This window comes from Tachypleus tridentatus, chromosome 13 (assembly GCF_004210375.1).
Source record: "Tachypleus tridentatus isolate NWPU-2018 chromosome 13, ASM421037v1, whole genome shotgun sequence".
NCBI lineage: Eukaryota > Metazoa > Arthropoda > Merostomata > Xiphosura > Limulidae > Tachypleus > Tachypleus tridentatus.
In genome coordinates this window covers 109,535,272-109,557,173 of record NC_134837.1, presented here as the reverse complement: position 1 = coordinate 109,557,173, position 21,902 = coordinate 109,535,272, and the positions used below count along the sequence as shown (strand labels likewise).

The following is a 21,902-nucleotide window of genomic DNA, read 5'->3' as shown; positions in this document are numbered from 1 at the left end:
AAAGACCGACTTTCTATTTTGTTCATACAAGAGACATGAATTTAAACTAAACATAATCTGTTTTATATGTTAACTCATCAATAATATTCAGAACCACTCTTCTGACAACTCTGAGCAATTGATTAATTTGCTGCTACACTAATTCATACCTGTCAAATCAGATATTCAAATTATGAAAGGCTTATAGTTTGTTTGTTTGCTTCAAATACTCGTCCAGAACAATATAAAAACTATCTGCACTAACGGTTCCTAATTTTGAATTGATAGACTAAAAGAAAAGAGCTAGTCAACAGTATTCACCGTCAACTCTTGGACTACTTTAATGGCGATAAGTGACTGTTACTCTTATATCGCATCTACCGCTCTAAATTACGCTAACAAATAGATCACGTCTGGTTCAGGAGCCAGAACATGATGTGGGTAAAAAAGAAAAGAAGATATAAATGGTTGAATGTAGAAAGACGGTAGAACATATGTTTAGAGAGAAAAGCCTATGAGACACACTCAAAGGAAGAAATCTTTTATGAAATAAGGGTGTGTATGTGTGTGTGTGTTTTCTTATAGCAAAATCACATCAGGCTGAGTCCACCGAGGGGAATCGAATCCCTGATTTTAGCGTTGTAAATCCGCAGATTTATAGCTGTATCAGCGGCAGACATGAAATAAGGGAAAAATCGATAAGCGTGCTAACTTAAATACAACTGTAACTTAAATACTAAAGCTCTTACTGTTTGAAGGCTCTTAACTCGAGAATGAGCTCCCACCATGATTTTAGCGTAAAAGCACAAACTTATCCAGTTACTACAGACTTGGGTAGCTAGATATATCATAAAACAAAAAAGTATTTTCTAATGTTGTTATAAACGTATTTTGCGTAATAAGAATGATAACGTGTTTTGTACAAAATTATTATAAATCTCGTAAGACTATTACTTTGTACCCATACACACAGCCTATGAATTTATGTATAGAATAAAATAGGTCGTCATAAAGAAAGTTATAATGTGACAGTCAATCCCACTATTCGTTGGTAAAAGAGTAGCCCAAGAGTTGGCGGTGGGTGGTGATGACTAGCTGCCTTCCCTCTAGTCTTACACTGTAAAATTAGAGACGGCTAGCACAGATAGCCCTCAAGTAGCTTTGTGCGAAATTCCAAAACAAACAAACAAACAATAAAGAAAGTGGCTAGTTACTTGTTTTTTACTTTTTCAGTCACCGTAGTTCTATTAGTCTTACAACGATTATGAAAAAAGTTTAAAAAGTCTGAGAAAAGATGCTTTGCAAAGTCATTTAACAAAGCTTAGAATTTTACTGGATATTCAACATGATTTCACTAAAGGAAAAACCTGTCTTACAAATATTTGACATTTGTAAGAAAATACTTTGAAAATATTACTGCATATGTAGTTGAGGATAAGAGTATAGATTTGATGTATCTGAATTTTCATAAAGCATTTGACAAATGCCACGTAGAAGGCTTGTAAAGAAATTTATCTCTATAAGTGTGAGGGATAAGTTAACCAGAAGAGTGACTGGATGAAATAATTCAGAAGATTATTATTATTAATGAAGTTCAGTCAAATTGGATTAATGTTGCAAGTGGTGTACCTCAGGGGCCAGTCTTAGAATCATTGCTCATTTTGATTTACTTTAATTACACAGATGATGGAATGGTCAATAAATTACTTATACTTGCTGATGATATCAAGGTTTTGGGTGTTACTGACTGTAAAGAGGATGCTGCTGATTTACAAAAAAGATTTAGATCATTTAGTGAGTTGAGCAAATAAATGGTAGATGAATTTTAATTGTGATGAATACAATATATTGCATATGGGTTATCATAATTTGAATTATAGATATAATTTGGATGGGAAAAACCTTAGCAGTGCCATGAAAAAAAATGATCTTGTTGGAATGGTTGGTCAGTCTTTTAAGCTTTCCAAGCAGTGTGTTGTTGCTAGTGGTAGGGAAAGTAGGATTTTAGGTCGTATCTACCAAACTATTAAATACAAGTCTAAAGAGATTATAATTTCACTGTATAGGTCACTGGTTTGGTCACGTTTGGAGTATTGTGTCCAGTCGTAGGCTTCTTATCTTAGGAAATGGTTGAAAAGGTCTCAGAAAAGGGTTACTAAAATGGTACTTGGGATAGATGGATTGTCATATGAGGAGAGATTTAGATGTTTAAAATTGTTTTCTCTTGAAAAAAAAGAGTTAGAAGGGATCTGATTGAGGCATTTAAGATTGTAAAAGAGATTGATAATGTTGATGCATCAACATTTTTTCAACTTAACAGCGATAATTATAGAACTAGGGTACATAAATATAGATTTAGGCAAGAGAGAAGTCTTCTTCAGCTAAGACAGTTTATTTTTTAAATAGAGTAGTTGGCCTATGGAACGGATTACCATCGGCTTTTGTAGAAGCAGAAAATTTGAATGAGTTTTATAAAATACTTTATATATGCATGAATGATAAGGACTAGCTTTGCATTTTTTTATCTGATAGTTTTAGTTTGAGGGAGGGACAGCCGACATGGTCCAACAGGTCTCTTGTTATCCATAAACATTATGTTAAGTAAAATCGTTTTTAATACGTCGGTGGAAAACGTTTCATAAGAAAATCCATTTCTTACTAAAGATTTAGGTTTGTTTAATATGCAACTTATCATCGTTTGTACATTAAACTTATTTCAAAATGTGTTATCTTATTTTGTAAAGAAACTGTTAGAAATACATTCGATCTCATTTCGTAGTAACGATATCAGATCTCATGATTTGTGAAACCAGTAATCACCGCACAATAAGATAGCTACAATATAAAACAAAGGCAGTATTTAGTGAAGCCTATAATTATCTAAACTAGAAATACTAGTTCGGTAAAGGAGGAACTTCTTTTTGGTTTGTTTCGGATATTAGTGCAAGGTTCCACAAAATGTTATTTGCACTAATTTCAAATAGATTGTATTACACTTTTAAAACACTATGTTTATATTTGTAGATAAGTATACACTACAGATCGAAAGTTTGGAAACCAGAAATGATGTTTATTCTGGATTGCTAAAACCGTTGTTTCCATCAACAGATGGCCCGGCATAATCAGATGATTAGAGCGTTCGATTCGTGATCTGAGGTTCTCAAGTTCGAATTCCCGTCGCACCAAATATGCTCGCCGTTATAATGTGATGGCCAATCTCACTATTTGCTGGTAAAAAACAGACCGAGAGTAAGTGGTGGATGGTGATGACTAGTTGCCTTCCCTCTAGTCTTACACTGCTAAATTAGGGACGGCTAGCGCAGATAGCCCTCCTGTATCTTTGCACTAAATTCAAAACAAAACAAACCAAAACCATGAACAGATAACTGTATTCTCATTTAAAAGGTACCACAGACACTGATGAGAAGGATTTCTCATAAGCATTATGGTTAAATAATATTTTCTCCGTTTATATTAAAAGCTGTAATATTATGGCAATGTATGTGTGTTGCCTAATAATTCAGCTTAAATTAGATATGTTGGCTTCTTTGAACAGATATTTTTTTTTCATATTATGGAAACATTCTTAATGAGCAGTCTGTTCCATTATTATAATGACGCACCAAATATAACGTACAAAAACAATTATACTATAACCCATTTTCTTTTTCTCTTTTAACTCCCTATCAAAAATAATTACCTGGTAAATTCTGAAATGGTTATAAAAACGAAGTCAACATTCTAACGCTTAAGGGGCACATATTTTTCAGCCAGTATTCGACTTTGTTGAAATGCAATGGCAGTGAAAATGTGATATTTAAGCATCTGTGTACAGTTGGCGGTGGGTGGTGATGACTAGCTGCAGATTAAAAATTAGGGACGGCTAGCACAGATAGCCCTTTTTAAATTCCCAAACAAAACTTTGTTGAAATGCAATGGCAGTGAAAATGTGAAAGGTAATTTCGTGCTCAGAAGTATCATGTATATTATGTTCAAATGCTCTAGATTGATTTATCAAACAACACATATACACGCCCTTTCTAGTTATGTTGTTTTCCTAACAAAAGGTAAATTCATTAGACTACATTTAAGGGATCAATTCTTCATGAGTGTCTGTAGTACGTTTAAAAGAAGAAAAGTCAGTTACGTATCTATGCAAGGATGCGAAAGTTTGAATAATCCAGGGATTAAAGTGAAACAGAAAAATATTTTACTCATCAAAGTCTCTCTGTACATCGTTTCTTTCTTCCAAACTTATGACTTGTAGTGTGGATTATTTGTTATTTTGTAGATGTTTCATTAAAATAAAACCAACATCAACTGTTAAGAATCATTATTAGTAGCCTGCGTTTCGGCTTTTCAAAGACTAAAGGCATGATACCAATGTATGGTTTTGGTTTAGTTTGAGTTTTGCGAAAAGCTTCACGAGAGCTATCTGTACTAGCTGTTCCCAATTTAGCAGTGAAAGGGAAAGGAAGTAATCAACACCACCCACCGCCAACTTTTGGGCGACTATTTTACCAACAAATAGTGGGATTGGGATTGACCGCCACATTTTGAAGCCCCCTCGGTCGAAAGGGCAAACGTTTTTGGTGGAACGGGATTCGAACCAACGTACGGAATACAGGAACGATACTTAAGTTTTAAGCTGCTTATTTATCTCAGGCTAGAGACGAAATTTTGGGTCCAATAATGTTTATTAGATATTTTTGGTTCTATTGTAACCTCAAGTCTTTCTTAAATATTTTTACTGTGTTTTTTTTTTTCGGTTAATTTTGTTAGCTGTGTATACATTGTAACATAACAAATCCACGGTAGCTTTGCAGTAAGTCTGGAGACTTATGACAATAAGAAATATGGTTTTGATATCCGCGTTGAACGCATCAAAGATGGTCCATTGTGTAGTTTTGCACTTAACAAACGTTCCCTGCTGGTTCAGCGGTAAGTCTACAGATTCATCACGCTAAAATTACAGGTACGATTCCTCTCAGTGGACACAGCAATTAGACCAACGTGATATCGCAATAAGAAAAACACACACACGTTTAACAATGAAAACAAAACATTAATGCCACTAGAAACATCCACACTGATATTCAACAATGCTATTTTTACGCAACTCATTTTTATTAATTATGTTAGAGCACACAAATTGGTGTATAGTGATATATATGTGCAGAAAAGTCTAAAGCTTTGATAATTCTCAATCATGAAGATGAAGAACAGTGTTAAAGCCTTACTTATACAACAACTCAAGCCCAAAATAAACCAATACAAAGGAACACCTTTATACCTATATTAATAAATATATCCAACATCTAAGCACGCCCTCTACATTCCTACACTCAATTACACAACCGCCTTCAAACATGTGGTCAACCATCGGTCAGTTACCTCTTTTTCATTCAGTGTTAAAACACTGAGATTTAACAAAGTACTTTCATCTAAAGTTTTTATACAGTCTATAAAGAATGATTAAAGTGAAACTTAAAACCCGCGGTAGGTCACCTTGCAGTTTTGTTCTTAATAACAAACAAAAAAAAACATAACGAATGTAAAAGAATGAAAAGAAGTTTCACTCTTGTCTTATCTTTTCATCATGCTCGTGTATAGTTACAAAGTAAAATATAGCGGTTATTTATACTTGCATGGTTTTTACCTTTCAAGCGATAGAAAAATTTAAGTGACTTCTAATTCTATATAGTTTACAAGGAAAATAAAATGATAAACAAAAATAATCTGAAATCTCAGAGAAAATAATGAAATAGTTTTTGCATCCATGGTTCTGCTAAGCTGACTGCTTGAGCCAATCATGAAGTGGGCAGAATAACAAGAGAGAAAAGACCCGACAACCAAGCCCTGGTGACAACACTTGAAACCATTACTTACATGTTCTGTGATGCCCTGAAGCGGTTCAAGTGTCCACTGTGTAGATTTTATATACCTAGAAGTCGTTCATACAGCAAGTGATGACGCCCAATTAAAACTGAACTTTCTCAGACACCACTCTGTAGTGTTCACTGTGACCTGTAAATCTTGATTGTTTCCACCTTATCACCTCCTACGACACGCATGGCTGGCTATAGAAAACGATACTGAATACATAAGTACCTGATGTGACTGCTCTCTGCGACCTTATAACTTTGAAGTAAAATAAGGGAAAAATGTTAAAGGGTATAAAGGTATTTTTTATGGGTTTTTTTCGTTAAAAACGGAATTATTCATAAAACATTACACTTACATCATCACACACTAATTCTTTTTTTTTTGTTACGTATTTAAAATACGGAAAAGGAATTACCATATTATCTACTTCAGATACTGGAATTTTGAGACATTTTTGTAGATACTTCGTCATAAAGAACAATGAACGTTTGAAACTTAATCTGAGATCATTTCTATAATTTTTAGAAGCTTAATCACGAGGCATTCCTAGGAACAGTTAAACACTCAACAAGAATTAGTTTTTCAGACATTTCTGATAAACACCACTAACACTGATAGCTATAGATGCGTTCTTGAAACACTTAGAACATTGAACATTAGAGCTGTAATTCAGGGATATTACTAGAAACACTTTTAACAATGAGCGTTAGAGTTCTAATCCAAAAAGACAACTGAAAACAGTCAAATAAAGAGTAACACAATACAACTCTAAAGACATTATTGAACTAAACATGCTTAATGAACTGAATGTTAGAGATCTAGTTTAGAAACATGATTGGAAACTCTTGTGACAATGTACATTAGAATTTTTATTTAGAGACATTATTGGAAACATTGATGTGTAGGAATCAAATGTTCATATTTTTAACAAACTTAGTGTTCTAAAAAGTTAGAATTCTAGTCTAGAGATATTACTGGAAACGCTTAGCATACTAAGTAATAGATGCTTATATTTAAACATTTTTGTTAACATTTAGAAACCTGAAATTAGAACTCTAATATAGAAATATTACTGCAAAAACTTAGAACTGTTGAATATTAGAGACGTAATATAGAGCCATTCCTTGGGAGTTTTAGAATATGCTATAGACGTGTTCTTAAAACATTTGTGGAAGCAATTAGGACACTGAATATTGGAGTTGTAGCTTAGAGGCATTACCGTAAACACTAAGCACACTGGACGTTGGAGTTACAGCTTATAAACGTTACTGGAAACACTTAAGACATTGAATATTAGAGATACAGTTTAGAGATATTACAGGAAACGCCTGAGACACGTAACGTTATAAACAAACTTTAAAAATACTTAGAACATTGAATGATACCCTTCTATATATATATATATACAGACACACACAGGATAAAGACATTTTTGGAAATCATTTAGCAGATTAAGTTTTAGAATTATCTAAGGTATTGGACGTTAAGATCAACGTTATTGTAGAGTCATTGTTGAAAATGTTTATAACCTGATCGTTAGAGATCTGGGCTTGAATGATTTCTGCAAACTCTCAGGTCCTGGAAGCTAGAGACCAAGTCTCTGGGCTATTCTTCACAAAGCTGGCTTGTTTCAGAGGAAATCTACACTGGGCTATCTGTTGTGTCCACCAGGAATTGAACTCCGTATTTGTGCGTTGTAAGTCCGTAGACATCTTTGTTAGGTGATTATAGACTGCATAGACTACAAACCATGATAACAATAGTCTTTGGACTTTTTTGGAAACACTGATAACATTCAGCATTAGAGACTCAGCCAGAAGTTATTTCTCGAAACATTTAAAACACTGAAAACTAGAGACACAGTCTGCAACCATTTATAGAAACAATTAGAACACAGAATGTTAGAGATAAACTTTAAAGACATTGCTGAAAACACTTACAATATAGAAAATTATATTTTGAAACCATTTTGTACACACGAGAAAGACTAAACGGTGGACTCTTAATATGTAATCACTTCAGACTTACAATAAAACCATATTTACGCAAAGGATGTGGACTGGTTAACATCTGTAATTAATCAATCCAAGTAGGTATGCATTGATATAGTGTCTATGCGACTACGTTAATTGAGTAACGTCAACAGTAAATCAATCCTAACTGGAATTCATTGAGATTGTGTCTATATGTGCTTAATTCAGAAGAAGTAACATTAATATTAATTTATAGTTGACATAGATTCATATCTAGTCTGAGCAACATCCACAGTGATTTCAGGTTAAGATACTTTCAGATTTTCACAATACAAATAATCTAGAATGAGCAACATCAAAATCAGTTTATAGTTGAAATATATTCAGATTTTGGCAATGCTGGTGATGTAGGCTGAGAAGAATCAATATTGATTCCTGGTTGAGATAACTTCATATTTTCACAATGCAAGTGGTAATGCGAATACGAGATTTCTAAGTATCCCGTTTTATAATATTAGTTCTTATTACTTTTCCTTCATCAATGAAGTCTTCTTACCTTATATAAATTTGTCAATCTATGACAATAAAATATTCTCTGTCTCTATAAAAGTATTAATTGTTGATGTCTATTTATTTATGGCTTGAGTAATAGTAATTTGTTCCTAATACAAAATCTTAGCGACACTTGTTTTACTAAATGAAATAATTTGCCCTGTACATCTTCTGTATAGAGTTACTTATGCAATTTTTGGCTAACACATTCTTTCTTTTGCTTCTTAGACAATAATGAATTTTCAGCTCTCATTATCCAATGGTCTACTAGAAGGTGTCATTGTTGTTTCTGTGACGTTTTGTGCTTCGTTTTTATATTACATTTATTTAGTGGTTAGCTATGTTTCTCAGCCTATCACCTCAACGATTTTTCTCATCAGAATCCTTAATCCCTGATTTTTATTTACCTGAATATTTGTAGCATGTATTTATAAAGTAATTTCTTTCCAACATCATTATGATTCTCTGCTTCCAAGCAACCTTTATCATCGCAGTCTGAGGGCCGCGGGTTCGAATCCCCATTACACCAAACCTGTTTGCCCTTTCAGCCATGGAGGCGTTTTAAAGTTACGGTCAATCTCACTCTTCATTGGTAAAAAGAGTTGGTGGTGGGTGGTGATGACTAGCTGCCTTCCCTCTAGTCGTACACTGCTGAATTAGGGACAGCTAGCGAAGATAATCCTTATGTAGTTTTGCGCAAAATTCGAAAAATAAACAAACTTGTTCATTATTTTTTGTTTAGAGGTCTTAGAAATGGTATATTTCTACATCAAACTCAAATGTCCTCTACCGAAACAGGACGACTTTACGGTTCTATCCGTTTGTATTAAATGACCTGAGATAGGTTACTTAAATGTTAATATTCTGTTCCATTCCAAAGAGTAGAACATTGAAACAATTATAAAACTGTTGCTAAAAGGTACAATATATGTTATTTAGTGACAAAGAAAAAGTACTCGACCGCAGGTGGCGAGACAGGTGTAAGTTAATCTATCAATATTAATCATTTCATGGACATTAAAAACGCTAACTTTGTTTTGTTTTCTTTGTTTCAGAGCCAAAGCTTTCGTTTTTCCTACCAAAGAAACAGCGTTATTTGTTAGAAAAACATACCTGATTTTTATTTTTATATTATTTTTCTCAACTTTTGCACAGTTATCTATTTTAACAACCTACAATTATGTATAAAATTTGGTTTAAGTATAAGCCACATGTGCAAAATTATTTAACAAAACTTTCCCATTTTTCGCCAAACTTTTTGTGCTCGTCTGCACAAAAAGTCACGTGATATATAAGTCGGACATTTTTCACTGCAGTTTTATCTAAGAGCAAATGTTGACCGTTTTACTAATTTGATTAAAGTTGACTGATTTAGAGCAGCAAAACTAAAGAATGAAAGCAAGTGAATATACATAAGTACTGATTAGGCTAAACAAACTACATTAGTAATTTCTAGATTTTATTAAGTATAATTCTGTTCCAAAAGATACAGTTGCGAGTTCAAAGCTAACAGGCCCGGCATGGCCAGGTGGGTTAAGGCGTTCGACTCCTAATCTGAGGGTCGTGGATTCGAATCCCGGTTGCACCAAACATGTTCGCTCTCTCACCCTTGGGAACATTATAACGAGTCGAACGCCTTAACCCATCTGGCCATACCCAGCCAATCAAACGTTAACAGAATACTCACTTACAGAAGTTATTGCAAAATTTTGTAATGTTTACCATAGGTGGAATGAAAAGAACATAAACTATGACACTAATATTAAATTGAAAAAAAGAGAGATACAGAGCCTCCTGTCAGAGGATCTCAAAAAAGAAAAGGCTGAAGGCATGGACGTCCGCAAGGGGGGGGGGAGCAAGAGAAGACATAATTCTGTTTTTCTTTGAGCATAAATATATATATTTTTTATCAATTCAGAATTCCATACTACGAGGCTCCCTTTTAAATTTTGCACCAAAACTTTCTGTAACGCCTATGGTTACCTTTGACCTTATAATTAATGAGAAGGCTGAGTTGAATTCAAGATATGTTTGTTTCTAAAAAAAACTCAATATTTTCACGTGTTTAACTGCCTTGTCTGTTTTTGTTGTAATAAATACGTTTTATGATGTTTTTTGTTTTCTCAAAAGTTTCAAAATGTGAAAGTGATTGAACATGCTTACGTTAACCTGCAAATATGAGAAAAATTAGGTGGATTGATAACTTCTCTCTTGCTCTATGTAGCCATGCACTGGTAATACGTAAGACATTTTGATGTGTTATTTACTGTTACTGAATACTTGTCTATTTTTCACAATATTCAGTGATCCTACGTCCAGTTTACTTCATGACTGGTTCATCACACGAAACTCTTTAAATGTGTATTAAAGGAAAGTATTATATGTCATCTATTTAATATGTCTGTTTTCTTATAGCAAAGCAACATCGGGTATGTACCGAGGGAAATCGAACCCTTGATTTTAACGTTGTAAATCCGTAAATTACCACTGCACCAGCTGTACTAAATAGTTCCGGGAGTACTGTTTGTTTGAAAGCATGCGATTATGTTCTGTGAGTATTTCGTGATGTGTCTCTGTAAAATTTCATCATGACTCACAACTGTAAATAATCACAGCATGTTTCTCAAGATTTAAGCCTATTTTTTATAAGTCTGTAAAACAACCTTAGCCTCCGGGTGGACTTGCTCTATTAACTATTGTAAAGGGGAAAGGAAAAAACTAGCATCCAAACGAGTTACTTTGCCATCCAATTCATATGCAAATCACGTACCGTTGGCTATAAAAGATGTGTACACAAATCCGCTGGCAGCTAGTGTTGAGGCGCAGTGAAAGTTATTTTTATTATTGAATTGTCTTAAAGAGCGCTGCTTTTATAAAACTAGCAATCTTACATACTCATGATTTAAGCAGAAATTAATTTTCGTGGATTAACGCCTTCTTTCTGCTACTTAAAAATAACTAGAGTTCACAACAGTAGAAATTCTGGTTAACGGTTACGAGTTTTTAAAAACAAAAACCAACGGAACTACAACAACAGAAGTTACGTCGTGTAAACAACTACGAATTATTGTTACTTGAAAAGGGTAAGATTTGAAATACAGGACATAACTCCTTTTTTTTTCGAGCCAATTCCTGTATGGCGACAGAAGTAAAATGTAAGGCAAGTATTTTGCTATTTTTTTTACCATAAAGTTCAGGAGGCTACAAACAAGTGCTGTATACAGTTATGTATTGTCAATGAATTGGTGGATAGCACTATATCTGACTGCTTTCGAAACTCCTGAAGTGTTTGTAGTAAGATATCCTTAGTAGCATATATATACATTAGTTTTTATGATACATTTTTTATATCTTTGCTTCATCTCTGTAAAAATGTATAAAGTAAAATATAAGGTAAATAATAAATATAAGTAAATAATTAGCCCGGAAAACTTCCTAATGTGATTACATTTTAAAAATATCAGAGATAAATAAATCCAATAAAGTATAAAGTTTAACGATCTCTATAAATACACAGTTAGTAGGTGTATGAATAAAGAAACACATAGATAGACCATCAAAATGAAAGGATTTATACAAAATGTTGCTACAAACATGGTATCATGGCGGGTATAAACTTAAGAAACACACAGATTGATCCTTCAAATTCAAGGGTTTATACCAATCTTAGCTCGTAAAGTCAATAGATAAAAGACTTGGAAGAAACGTTACTGACCGGCTCCACGTGTTGTTGTTTTTATTATTATTAATATGACGTTTGTTTCAATGCATAAAACAACACAACAGACTCTAAGCTATAAGATGTTACAGGTATTGAACCACGAATTGTAGCACTATGAATTCACGACGTTGTCATAGAGCTAACCGAGAGGGTCATTATTCAATCTTATTAGTAATATACGAAACTAAGCTATTAAAACACGGTTTTATTGAAAAGATTTTGTTTGATATATCCTGCAAGAATGTCAGCGAAAATAACTAAGTTCAATTCTTTATAACATTAGTGAACGTGTTGTAGAGTTGTCTTTAGATAAATTAAACTTGCTGAATTAGTGAACGGGTTGAGGTATGTTTTTTATGTATGATGAATTTTTGAACGCGTTGTGTCACAGCCTTCTTCATTATTGCAACAGCGCAGATAGCCCTCGTGTAGCTTTGCGCGAAATAAAAAACAAACAAACAAAACATTATCGCAACTTAATTTAAAACCACTGAGCACGAGCGTACTGTACTTATATAGTCGTTATGAAAATTGGAATCTTTAACGTCTTCGAGTTCAAACTTTTTTGTTTTGTTTTTATATAAACAGAGGGATTTACTCCACCTTAACAAGCACGTGTTGTCACGGTCTACTGATCGTTTGAAACATTTCACTATGTTGCTCGCTATTTCTATTATGGTTAAAATGGATGAAGGAGAGATAAAAAGCAGACGAAATCGCTCATCCATAGCTTTACTATCTACATCTAGAAACAGAGCTTATGATGTACGAGTTATTGAACAGTTCGATATTCTTGAGAAGTTTTCATGGTCATAGAGGGCAGTTAAAGATGACCTTGGCTCTCCTTCAATGTCAATCTCTCACTGAAACTTTAATTACGTGAAGCTCTAACATGAAAGAAAAATTGTTTAAATAAATATTAAAAACAAGTTTCTATTAATAAAATAGTCAGCTCTTAATTGCTTAAGGATCATACATACAGATATATATATCGAAAAGGAGAGAGAAAAATTTATATAAAAAGTGACTGGACAAAAAGTGACCTACCTTGAAAATGTTGTCAATTTGCTATATATTTTATTAGATCACAAATATTTCTAAAATATGCTTTTAGAACGTACTTCATGAGATCTGTTCGAATATTATCTGAAATCTTAATTTTAACAATGGATTTTGTAAATACCTGAACTTTTCATGATTTTAGTCACATTTTCTCACAACAAACGGTTGTGCACGTGCTGTAGTTTCTTAGATATTCTTACTCCAATTAGCCTCCAAAATTAGATCAAAATGATCTCAGGTGCACAACACTTTTTATGAGAAAATGTAACTAAAATCATGAAAAGTTCAGGTATTTACGAGAGCCAGTGTTAAAATTAGGATTTTAATCATGTTTGAACAGGTCTCATCGAGTGTGTTCTAAAAACATATAGTTTTACATATTTTTCAATTATCTAATGAAAGATATAACAAGTTAACAACATATTTAGGGAGGGCAACGTATGTATATACATATAATTAGAAGAAAACATTAAATCTACATATACGGAGAAAAATACACACGAATGTGTATAGAAAAACATAAAAACACACATACACATATATATATAGAGAGAGACTGAAACAGAAATAACATGTATTTACAACATTTTTCTAAACAGGAAAAAATTATTAACAGATACCTACTATTATTCCTGATTTTTTCTACGTAAACACTGTCTAATCACCATAACAAATTGTATTAATGTTATTAAGTTACGAAGTTTTATTGTGTCAATAAGATACGCAATAACGTATAACATATTTCATCAGGACATTCAATGTTTAATATGTTATAATTTCGTTTCATTTGAAGAGCTTGTATTCCAACTTTATTCGTTACTTTTTGATTTCCCTGTTCTTATAAGTGACACATTTTTATTGGATTGCATTACATAAATAGCAGTTTCTGTTATTGTGTATTTATGGTTAAATAAAAGCAATGAACATTAAATGGAGTTTTCTCTCTCTCAAATTACTAATGTTAGGCCTGTCTATAATACTTTTTAACCTCGTTCTATAGTATAAAATTTCTATACGTTCCAGATAATAACAGAGGTAATACATCTCTGTCAGTTTCTCTTTTCTAATGATCTGATATTGGAATTTCCTCTTTTTTGCAGGATTTATGATAGGAAGACGCTCACTAGGTGACACCTCCTCTCAATGGACGTGCTATGAATTTTATTAGAACAGGTTTTTCAGAAGCCTTTCAGAAACCGAATTCTTCGTATACCTTTAAATTATCTGTTTTATGATATTAACCTGAAGAAACGACCGAACTAGCAAACTCCTTTACTGAAAAGGCTGAAGCGATATTCTGTGCACTTCATAAACATCCAAAGACTTCATCGGGTGAGACTGTTTATAAAGTGTTATTTCATATCAGGGAACAAATTAAACGTGAGACAATAACTTTTTGTCGTCATATAAAAGTACTGCAAATTATTCTGTGAAATAATCCGTTAAAAGTATACAGTGTAACTTCGCGATTACAGTATATATATTGGTGTTAAAAACAATCTAGCGCTGTTTTCTATCTGTTTTTAAACAATTAACATAATAGATTTGTGATTCGTGTAATATTCTTGAAAGTCTGAACAAAATGAGAAAATTTGTAGATTTTGTTTTTCTAGGAGTATTTTTAATTTTGTTTGCACTCTACTGGACACTTCAGCATGTCTTGGTTTTAGAGGCTAGGGGTAAAAGAGGAATTCGAGTTCGGAGATGGAAATTCGGGTACCGAACAGAAATGAAACGACAGCAAACTCCATCTTTGTTAGGAAAGGTTTCTACCGAAACTAAAAACTCCAAAATCTGTCCTAACCACCGACATTGGCCGTTAGAAGGCGTGTTAAAAATATCCTTTGCTGTCATTGGTATTGCAAGAGAGATATGCGCTGCCTTTCCAAAGGGAATATTCAGACATGTAGAAGACATTCACCATGCGTCCATGTATGCTATGTTTGTGTTATCTGGAGTAGTAGATATCTTCTGCCAATCAAAGATTATTTTTCCAAAAGGAACCAGTAATTTTGTGTTAGCACTCGCGTTTGGTGTCGAGGCTTTGATTTTGGCAAGAGTCGAGATAACATCATCTTTGGAGGAGGAAGTACAATATCTTCTTGTGTGGACAGTGCTGTTATGTTTTTTATCCACTTTTGTAGAGATGCGTTTCCCAGCCCACATCCCTTTGAAATTTGTAAGGTCATATTTCACTTTGTTGCAAGGATGTTGGTCAGTTCAGATGGGGTTTATCCTTGGTAATTCAACTCTCTCAACTTCAGGTTTATCACAGTGGATTTCCAGCATAAATAAGTCCGATAAATTTCAGATCTGGGTATCACTAATTTTTTCGTGGTACATAGGTGGAGCTTTCATTATGATGTCCATCTTTGCTACTACTATTATGCTCATTAAACGTAAGGGCCGGTGCTGGCATTCTATGGGAACTTGGTGTAGTGGAAGTTTAGAAGAGGAGGAATCGCCACTTAGTATTCTTAGTGGCTGGGAAGAAACAGAACCTCTACATCCATAATTAATGAAGCCGCTTAGCTGCGAAACTATGAGTTATATTTTCCTTTTCTTTTGTTTAAGATTTTAGTGTTTAATTGTTAGAATTTTTCTACATAAATTAGTTTTGTTTCCTTTCTTCAACATCAGTCGATATTATTTAGCTTGGCGAGTTTTATGTTGTTAACTCCCTGATAAGTTATTCTTGTACTTTTCATCACTTTTATTTATTTTTTATATTTGAACTTTATTCGGAGTTTATGTCTTCTGTTCTCACTTAAACCAGCGAGATAGGATGTTTTTTCTTTTATGAAATTTCGAACTATAGAACATTCTTCCATTTTTCGTGGAATCTAAGAAGTTTGACATTCTTTGGCATGCGATGTTAAGCCATTAAGCCGATCCAAACTAAACAGGATTAAAGTCGTTAGGAAGAAGTGTGCGTTATACTACATCGAAAATAGTTCATGATCTATACGTTTCGGTGAGTGATGTGTTGCTATATGGAGAAAAGTCCTAAGAAAAATTTTTTTATGTTAGTTTCGATATTAAATCCTGGATATTTTTTGTTATACATATTGAAGTGCGATTTACATGTCTGGGAGACTGAGAAAGATTTTGAGCTTCTTGAAAAAATTAGCAAATCAAAGTCTGAAAAATTAAGCAAGGTTTTGAGTTTTGTGAAGAGGCTTACAAATCAAACTTTGAAAAGTTAGACAAGTTTTTGAGTGAGAAATCAGGCGACGTTTTGAGCTACCTACAAAAAATCGAATGAAACTTTCAAACAGCAAGTCAGATATTGAACTTTTTGCATTATTTGACGAATTAAACTTTGAGAAACAAAATGAGTTACGAGTTACCCACAAAAAACAGCGAGTTAAATTTTGAGAAACCAGGCAAGTGTTCTACAGAAACTAGTGGATCAGTAACTGGGATTTGAAGTATTTAAAATTAAAACTCAGTGAGAATATTTTCTGTATTACTTAGTTCATATCTTATGTGATTATATTTGCCATCTTCAAGAAGGATATGAATAATAACACAAAGGTTTATCATGAAGGTAAAACCAAGGCACGAGTTTTTACACTGCAATCAAACTGTTAAAAAATAATTATAAAGTTTTTACATAAGTCTTATTTATGGTATTTAAATATTTACTATGACCAGGAAATGATTTTAGTGATTGGATTATGGAACACGATATCAATTGTTATACAGGTCTGGACTGTATTGTTTGATCAGTGATGACGAGAAACCCACTTGTTGAGAAATTTATATGCAAAAACGGCTCGTTTGGGCTGAGAAAATTTTACATAGAAGAGCGAACAACGTTTGACGATGACCGAAGAAGGTCGAAACGTTGTTCGCTCTTCTATGTAAAAGTGTTTTCTTCTTCGTTTGATTACGTTCTAAAATCTAAATAAAGTAACTCTGTAATATGTTTGGCGCTTTAATCTTACGGTTTCAGCGGTATTTTATTACTGCTTTTATTTCATTTTTTTAAAAGAATAATGTTTTGCGTCTTAACTTTCAAATATTTGTTTTTATAGCTTTATTTGTATATTCTCTTATAAGATCTATAAAGGAATACTCGTGATGACTCTCTTTTTTATATGTTTTTCGAAGTTATTTATTATTTGATCATAGTTCATAATAAAACAGGTACACTCATTTTGATTTTAAAACTTTTAATTAAAGCTATTAGATTACGTAATTAAGAGAAAGAAGACAGTTTTTGAATTTGTAGGGCGCAAATACTATGTCAGAAAAATGCTGTGCCACATCGTTCTTATTTTAACCGTTTTTAAATCACTTTAGTTAACGGCCCGGCATGACCAGGTGATTAGAGCGATCGATTTATGATCTGAGGTTCGCGAGTTCGAATTCCTGTCGCACCAAATATGCTTGCCGTTATAAAGTGACAGCCAATCCCACTATTCATTGGTAAAAATGCAGCCTGAAAGTTAGCGGTAGATGGTAATGACTAGCTGCCTTTCTTCTGCCTCACAAATAGCCCTTTGTGTAGCTTTGTGCTTAATTGCAAACTAACTCTAATTAACATAGTACTCTGGCTTACAGTTCATGTTGAACAATCTTTCAAGACAGTGTGTTTACATAGATTGTGTTTTTACTCTCTTCTCCGGATCTGGTATGGCAATCTCGTACGTGATTGTGTTTGTTTGATTTTCCATGCATGTAACAGACAAATGTATATGAAATTTAACACAAGATGGGAAGTCAGTATGAGACATGTTTTATTTCAAATTTGGTCTATACACAAGTCAGGATGTGGATTATGGATCACTTTGAAACATTTTTTTATAATGGGTTTTGGGTTAGCACCTTTGTCAAGTGTGATCGGATTTGAATCAAATTTCATGGACACATTAACCTGTTCAGTGCCGTAGAGAGATAACTCGTCCAAGCCGATCTGTAACACAGTGCCACGGACGAGTTTATTCGTTCTAAATAATACCTAACTTCAACGTTAGATGTTACCACCATACATGCATTTGACCTACTTACAAATTGTTTCACTTTTGATCCAAAATGGCGTCACGAAAAAGTTACAAAATGAAGAAGCATTAGAGTTGTATTGCAGCAGCTGAAATACTTGGCAGTCAACAGGTTAAGGTTGAGACTTCTTATCACACTACAAAAAATGATTCGGATCATATATTTGATCATTCTGGAGCTGATAAAGATTTACTGAGTTTTCGAAGGTGAAATTTAACGTTATCCAATGAAAGCGCATGCAGTCTCGAAAAGAATCGGCGGGGCAAAAATATGTAATAAAATTTAAATATATTATTTCTCGTGTAAGTAAGAGGGTTTCCCAAAGAGTAGTCAGCTAGGCCCATTAATTAGAAGTTCAGAGAATATTGTTTTTTCTAATCTACAACCGATATCGTCTAGATGTATGTTTGTAATTAACGATAAAGATATTTGTGCTCTGCTTAACACGGATATCGATACCCAGTTTCAATATGTCTGCGTACTTTAAAAACATATAAAGGCTTAAAGATAAAAGTGAAACCCTACATTCGCATATTATGAAGTTAAAGTAAGATTGTTTGTTTGTTTTTTGAATTTCGCACAAAGCTACTCGAGGGCTATCTGTGCTAGTCGTCCCTAATTTAGCAGTGTAAGACTAGATGGAAGGCAGCTAGTCATCACCACCCACCGCCAACTCTTGGGCTACTCTTTTACCAACGAATAGTGGGATTGACCGTCACATTATAACGCCCCCACGGCTGAAAGGGCGAGCATGTTTGGCGCGACGGAGATTCGAACTCGCGACCCTCAGATTACGAGTCGCACGCCTTAACACGCTAGGCCATGCCGGGCCGTTAAAGTAAGAATACGCTCGTTTTTTAATTTCGCGCAAACCTACTTAAGGGCTATCTGCGCTAGCCGTCTCTAATTTAGCAGTGCAACACCAAAGGGAAGGCACATAGTCATCACCACCCACCGCCAACTCTTGGGCTACTCTTTTACCAACGAATAGTGGGATTGAGCGTCACATTATAACGCCCCCATGGCTGAAAGGGCGAGCATGTTTGGCGCGACGGGGATTCGAACTCGCGACCCTCAGATTACGAGTCGCACGCCTTAACACCCTAGGCCATGCCGGGCCGTTAAAGTAAGAATACGTTCGTTTTTTAATTTCGCGCAAACCTACTTAAGGGCTATCTGCGCTAGCCGTCTCTAATTTAGCAGTGCAACACTAAAGGGAAGGCACATAGTCATCACCACCCTTGAGCTACTCTTTTACCAACGAATAGTAGGATTGACCGACACATTATAACGATCCCACGGCTGAAAGGGCGAGCATGTTTGGTGCGACGGGTGATTTGAACCCACGACCCTCGGATTACGACTCGAGTGCCTTAATCACCTAGCCATGCCGGGCCGAAATAAAAAGACTAACAAATTCTAAACTCAAAAGTGAACTAAACTATAAATCTTCTACTAAAAGTTAAGCTTAGGATAATTTTACCGTCAGAGACAAATAAAAATAACATTGAAATCACTAACATAAGAATGTAAAGTTCAATGAAAAAAAATTTAAACTTTTACTTGCAAGTTTGACACCAGCTCAAAATAATTTAAAATTTAAACAAGATAAACTAACACTAAAAATATATCACCCTACTCTTATCCTGCCTCACTGGGGCAAACTTAGTTTTTTTATGTAGTAATCAAAATGTTAACAAACTCAGGTTTGAACACAAAACGAGTCTCATATCCATGATCTGTATTCGTCGTGAATTGGTATGCAGGATGTGGTTGCTGTATAAAAGTTTTCCCGCCACAGGAGAGAAAACTCCTCATTTCTAGAGGCCACATGTTACATTTCATGCAAATAAGATTAATAACCAACTAGCGAACCAACGTCTTGTAGTTTCTCAAAACAGGAAATGTTAGTGTTGACTCGAGCAGCTGACTGTATTCAAATGGAGAACTGTGAAAAACGATAATTCAGAAAAAAACAACAACTTCCCATCTTAAGTAAGAGTGAAAAAGATATACAGTAATACCCTGTACTTCATTCAGGTCGACGTGGCAGACCCTGAATAGAGAGCTATGAAAAATTCCAAATCAAACTTTAAATATCTGTCACTTCGTTCTGGTAAAACAACTTGCTCACAACATTAACAAACACAATGACAAAAACAACTTTACAAACACAAAAACTTGATTACATGACTCATCTATCTCTTTCAGGAGAAAGTAGTCTAGCAAATTATTAAACCTGAAAAAAAACATTTAATATTGAAAACTTGTAAACAGTTTTCAACAAAAGATCATATACCCTAATTTAAAAATGAATAGTCTAATATGCTGTGCACAAGGAAATGAGAAAACAAAATGAAAAACATTCGTCACTGAATTAAACCCTTTAATTAATATCTAAAGCATTAATATACAAATACTCTTGTACAAATACAACACTTCACATAAAATAAAAACCTTAAATACCATAAAATACATTAAAAATCATAATATCCTTTAAAAAGTGAAAAATAGATATATGAAGTAAAACCAGTTGAAATAATGATAACACACGACATACCCTTTAACATAGAAGCACAATATTTAAACACTCAAATAACCATGAACATAAAATGAAAACACTTAACACGACATTGTTTTTATTACAAATATCACACTTTGACAATTTCAGTTAAACAAAATGTGAATTTAAACCACGATTAAAATAGTTAAATAAATTAAAACTTTTACAAAAGAAAACTTCTAACACACAAAATAATTATATATGAACATAAATAAACCTTTTATCATAAAAGTACACACTTTACAACAAAACAGAGGTCTATTAAATCTTATGTTTAGCTTAAACAATTGTAAACACATTTGTATACTGCACAAATGCAAACCTTAATTCTTGACATACACATAAGCTTCACAATAATAAAAGAAACCAGCAATATCAAATAAATGTATATATTAAAGGGTTTAATTAACTTACGTTTATATATATATATATATATAAAAACTGCTGGCCAAAATCTTAAGGCCAATGAACATAAAGAAAAAAATATGCATTTTACGTTGTTAGACTCAACCACTTATTTGAGTAGAGCTTTGAAAGATGAAAATAAGAAAAGGGAAAATAAAAATATAAAACTTTTAGCATTTAATAGGAAAAATGTGAACACTATGAAATTAGCCTAAATACTAACTGGTCAAAAGTTTAAAACCTTACTAAAAAGAAGTCCTAAACAGGGTACGAAATGCTGAACAGGAGGTCTCAGTAGTGAGTTGCACGGCCGTCATTGCCAATAACTACCAACATTCGCTTTGGCATGGTCGATATAAGTGTTTGCAGAAGGCTGGCTGGAATGTTATTCCAAGTGGTGAAGATGGCTTTACGAAGATTACGCACTGTTTGGAATCGATGTCCATTTCTATAGGCTTCCCTTGCCATCCACTCCCAAACATTTTCAATGGGGTTCAGTTTCGGCGAACACGCTGGATGGTCCAAAAGAATTACGTTGTTCGCCATGAAAAAGTCCTTTGTCCTGCGGGCATTGTGAATTACAGCGTTGTCCTGCTGAAAGATCCAGTCATTTCCACACAAGCGACGGCCTTCAGTCAATAAGGATGCTCTCTCCAAATGTCAATGTAGCCAGCTGCTGTTTGACGCCTCTGTATAACCTAAAGCTTCATTGTTCCATGGAAGGAAAAAACACTCCAGATCATGACGGAACCTC

General features: G+C 33.9%; 1 protein-coding gene across 2 annotated transcripts; it reads left to right on the top strand.

Annotated features, from left to right (window-relative positions):
- Positions 1 to 11,200: 11,200 nt before the first annotated feature.
- Positions 11,201 to 17,275, top strand: LOC143239081 (transmembrane protein 45B-like). Of its 2 annotated transcripts, none has more exons than XM_076479885.1 (2): positions 11,201 to 11,473; positions 14,274 to 17,275. In XM_076479885.1, exon 2 carries the CDS (start codon positions 14,756 to 14,758, stop codon positions 15,686 to 15,688), a length of 933 nt encoding a protein of 310 aa, XP_076336000.1. In that variant the 5' UTR covers positions 11,201 to 11,473; positions 14,274 to 14,755; the 3' UTR covers positions 15,689 to 17,275. The 2 variants fall into 2 exon arrangements, with proteins under 2 accessions (XP_076336000.1, XP_076335999.1); XM_076479884.1 differs by having other exon boundaries at positions 11,211 to 11,550; positions 14,274 to 16,991.
- Positions 17,276 to 21,902: the final 4,627 nt, after the last annotated feature.

Bases quoted from the DNA above. Each gene is read 5' to 3' on its own strand.
- LOC143239081 (XM_076479885.1), top strand. From the start codon at position 14,756: ATGAGAAAATTTGTAGATTTTGTTTTTCTAGGAGTATTTTTAATTTTG.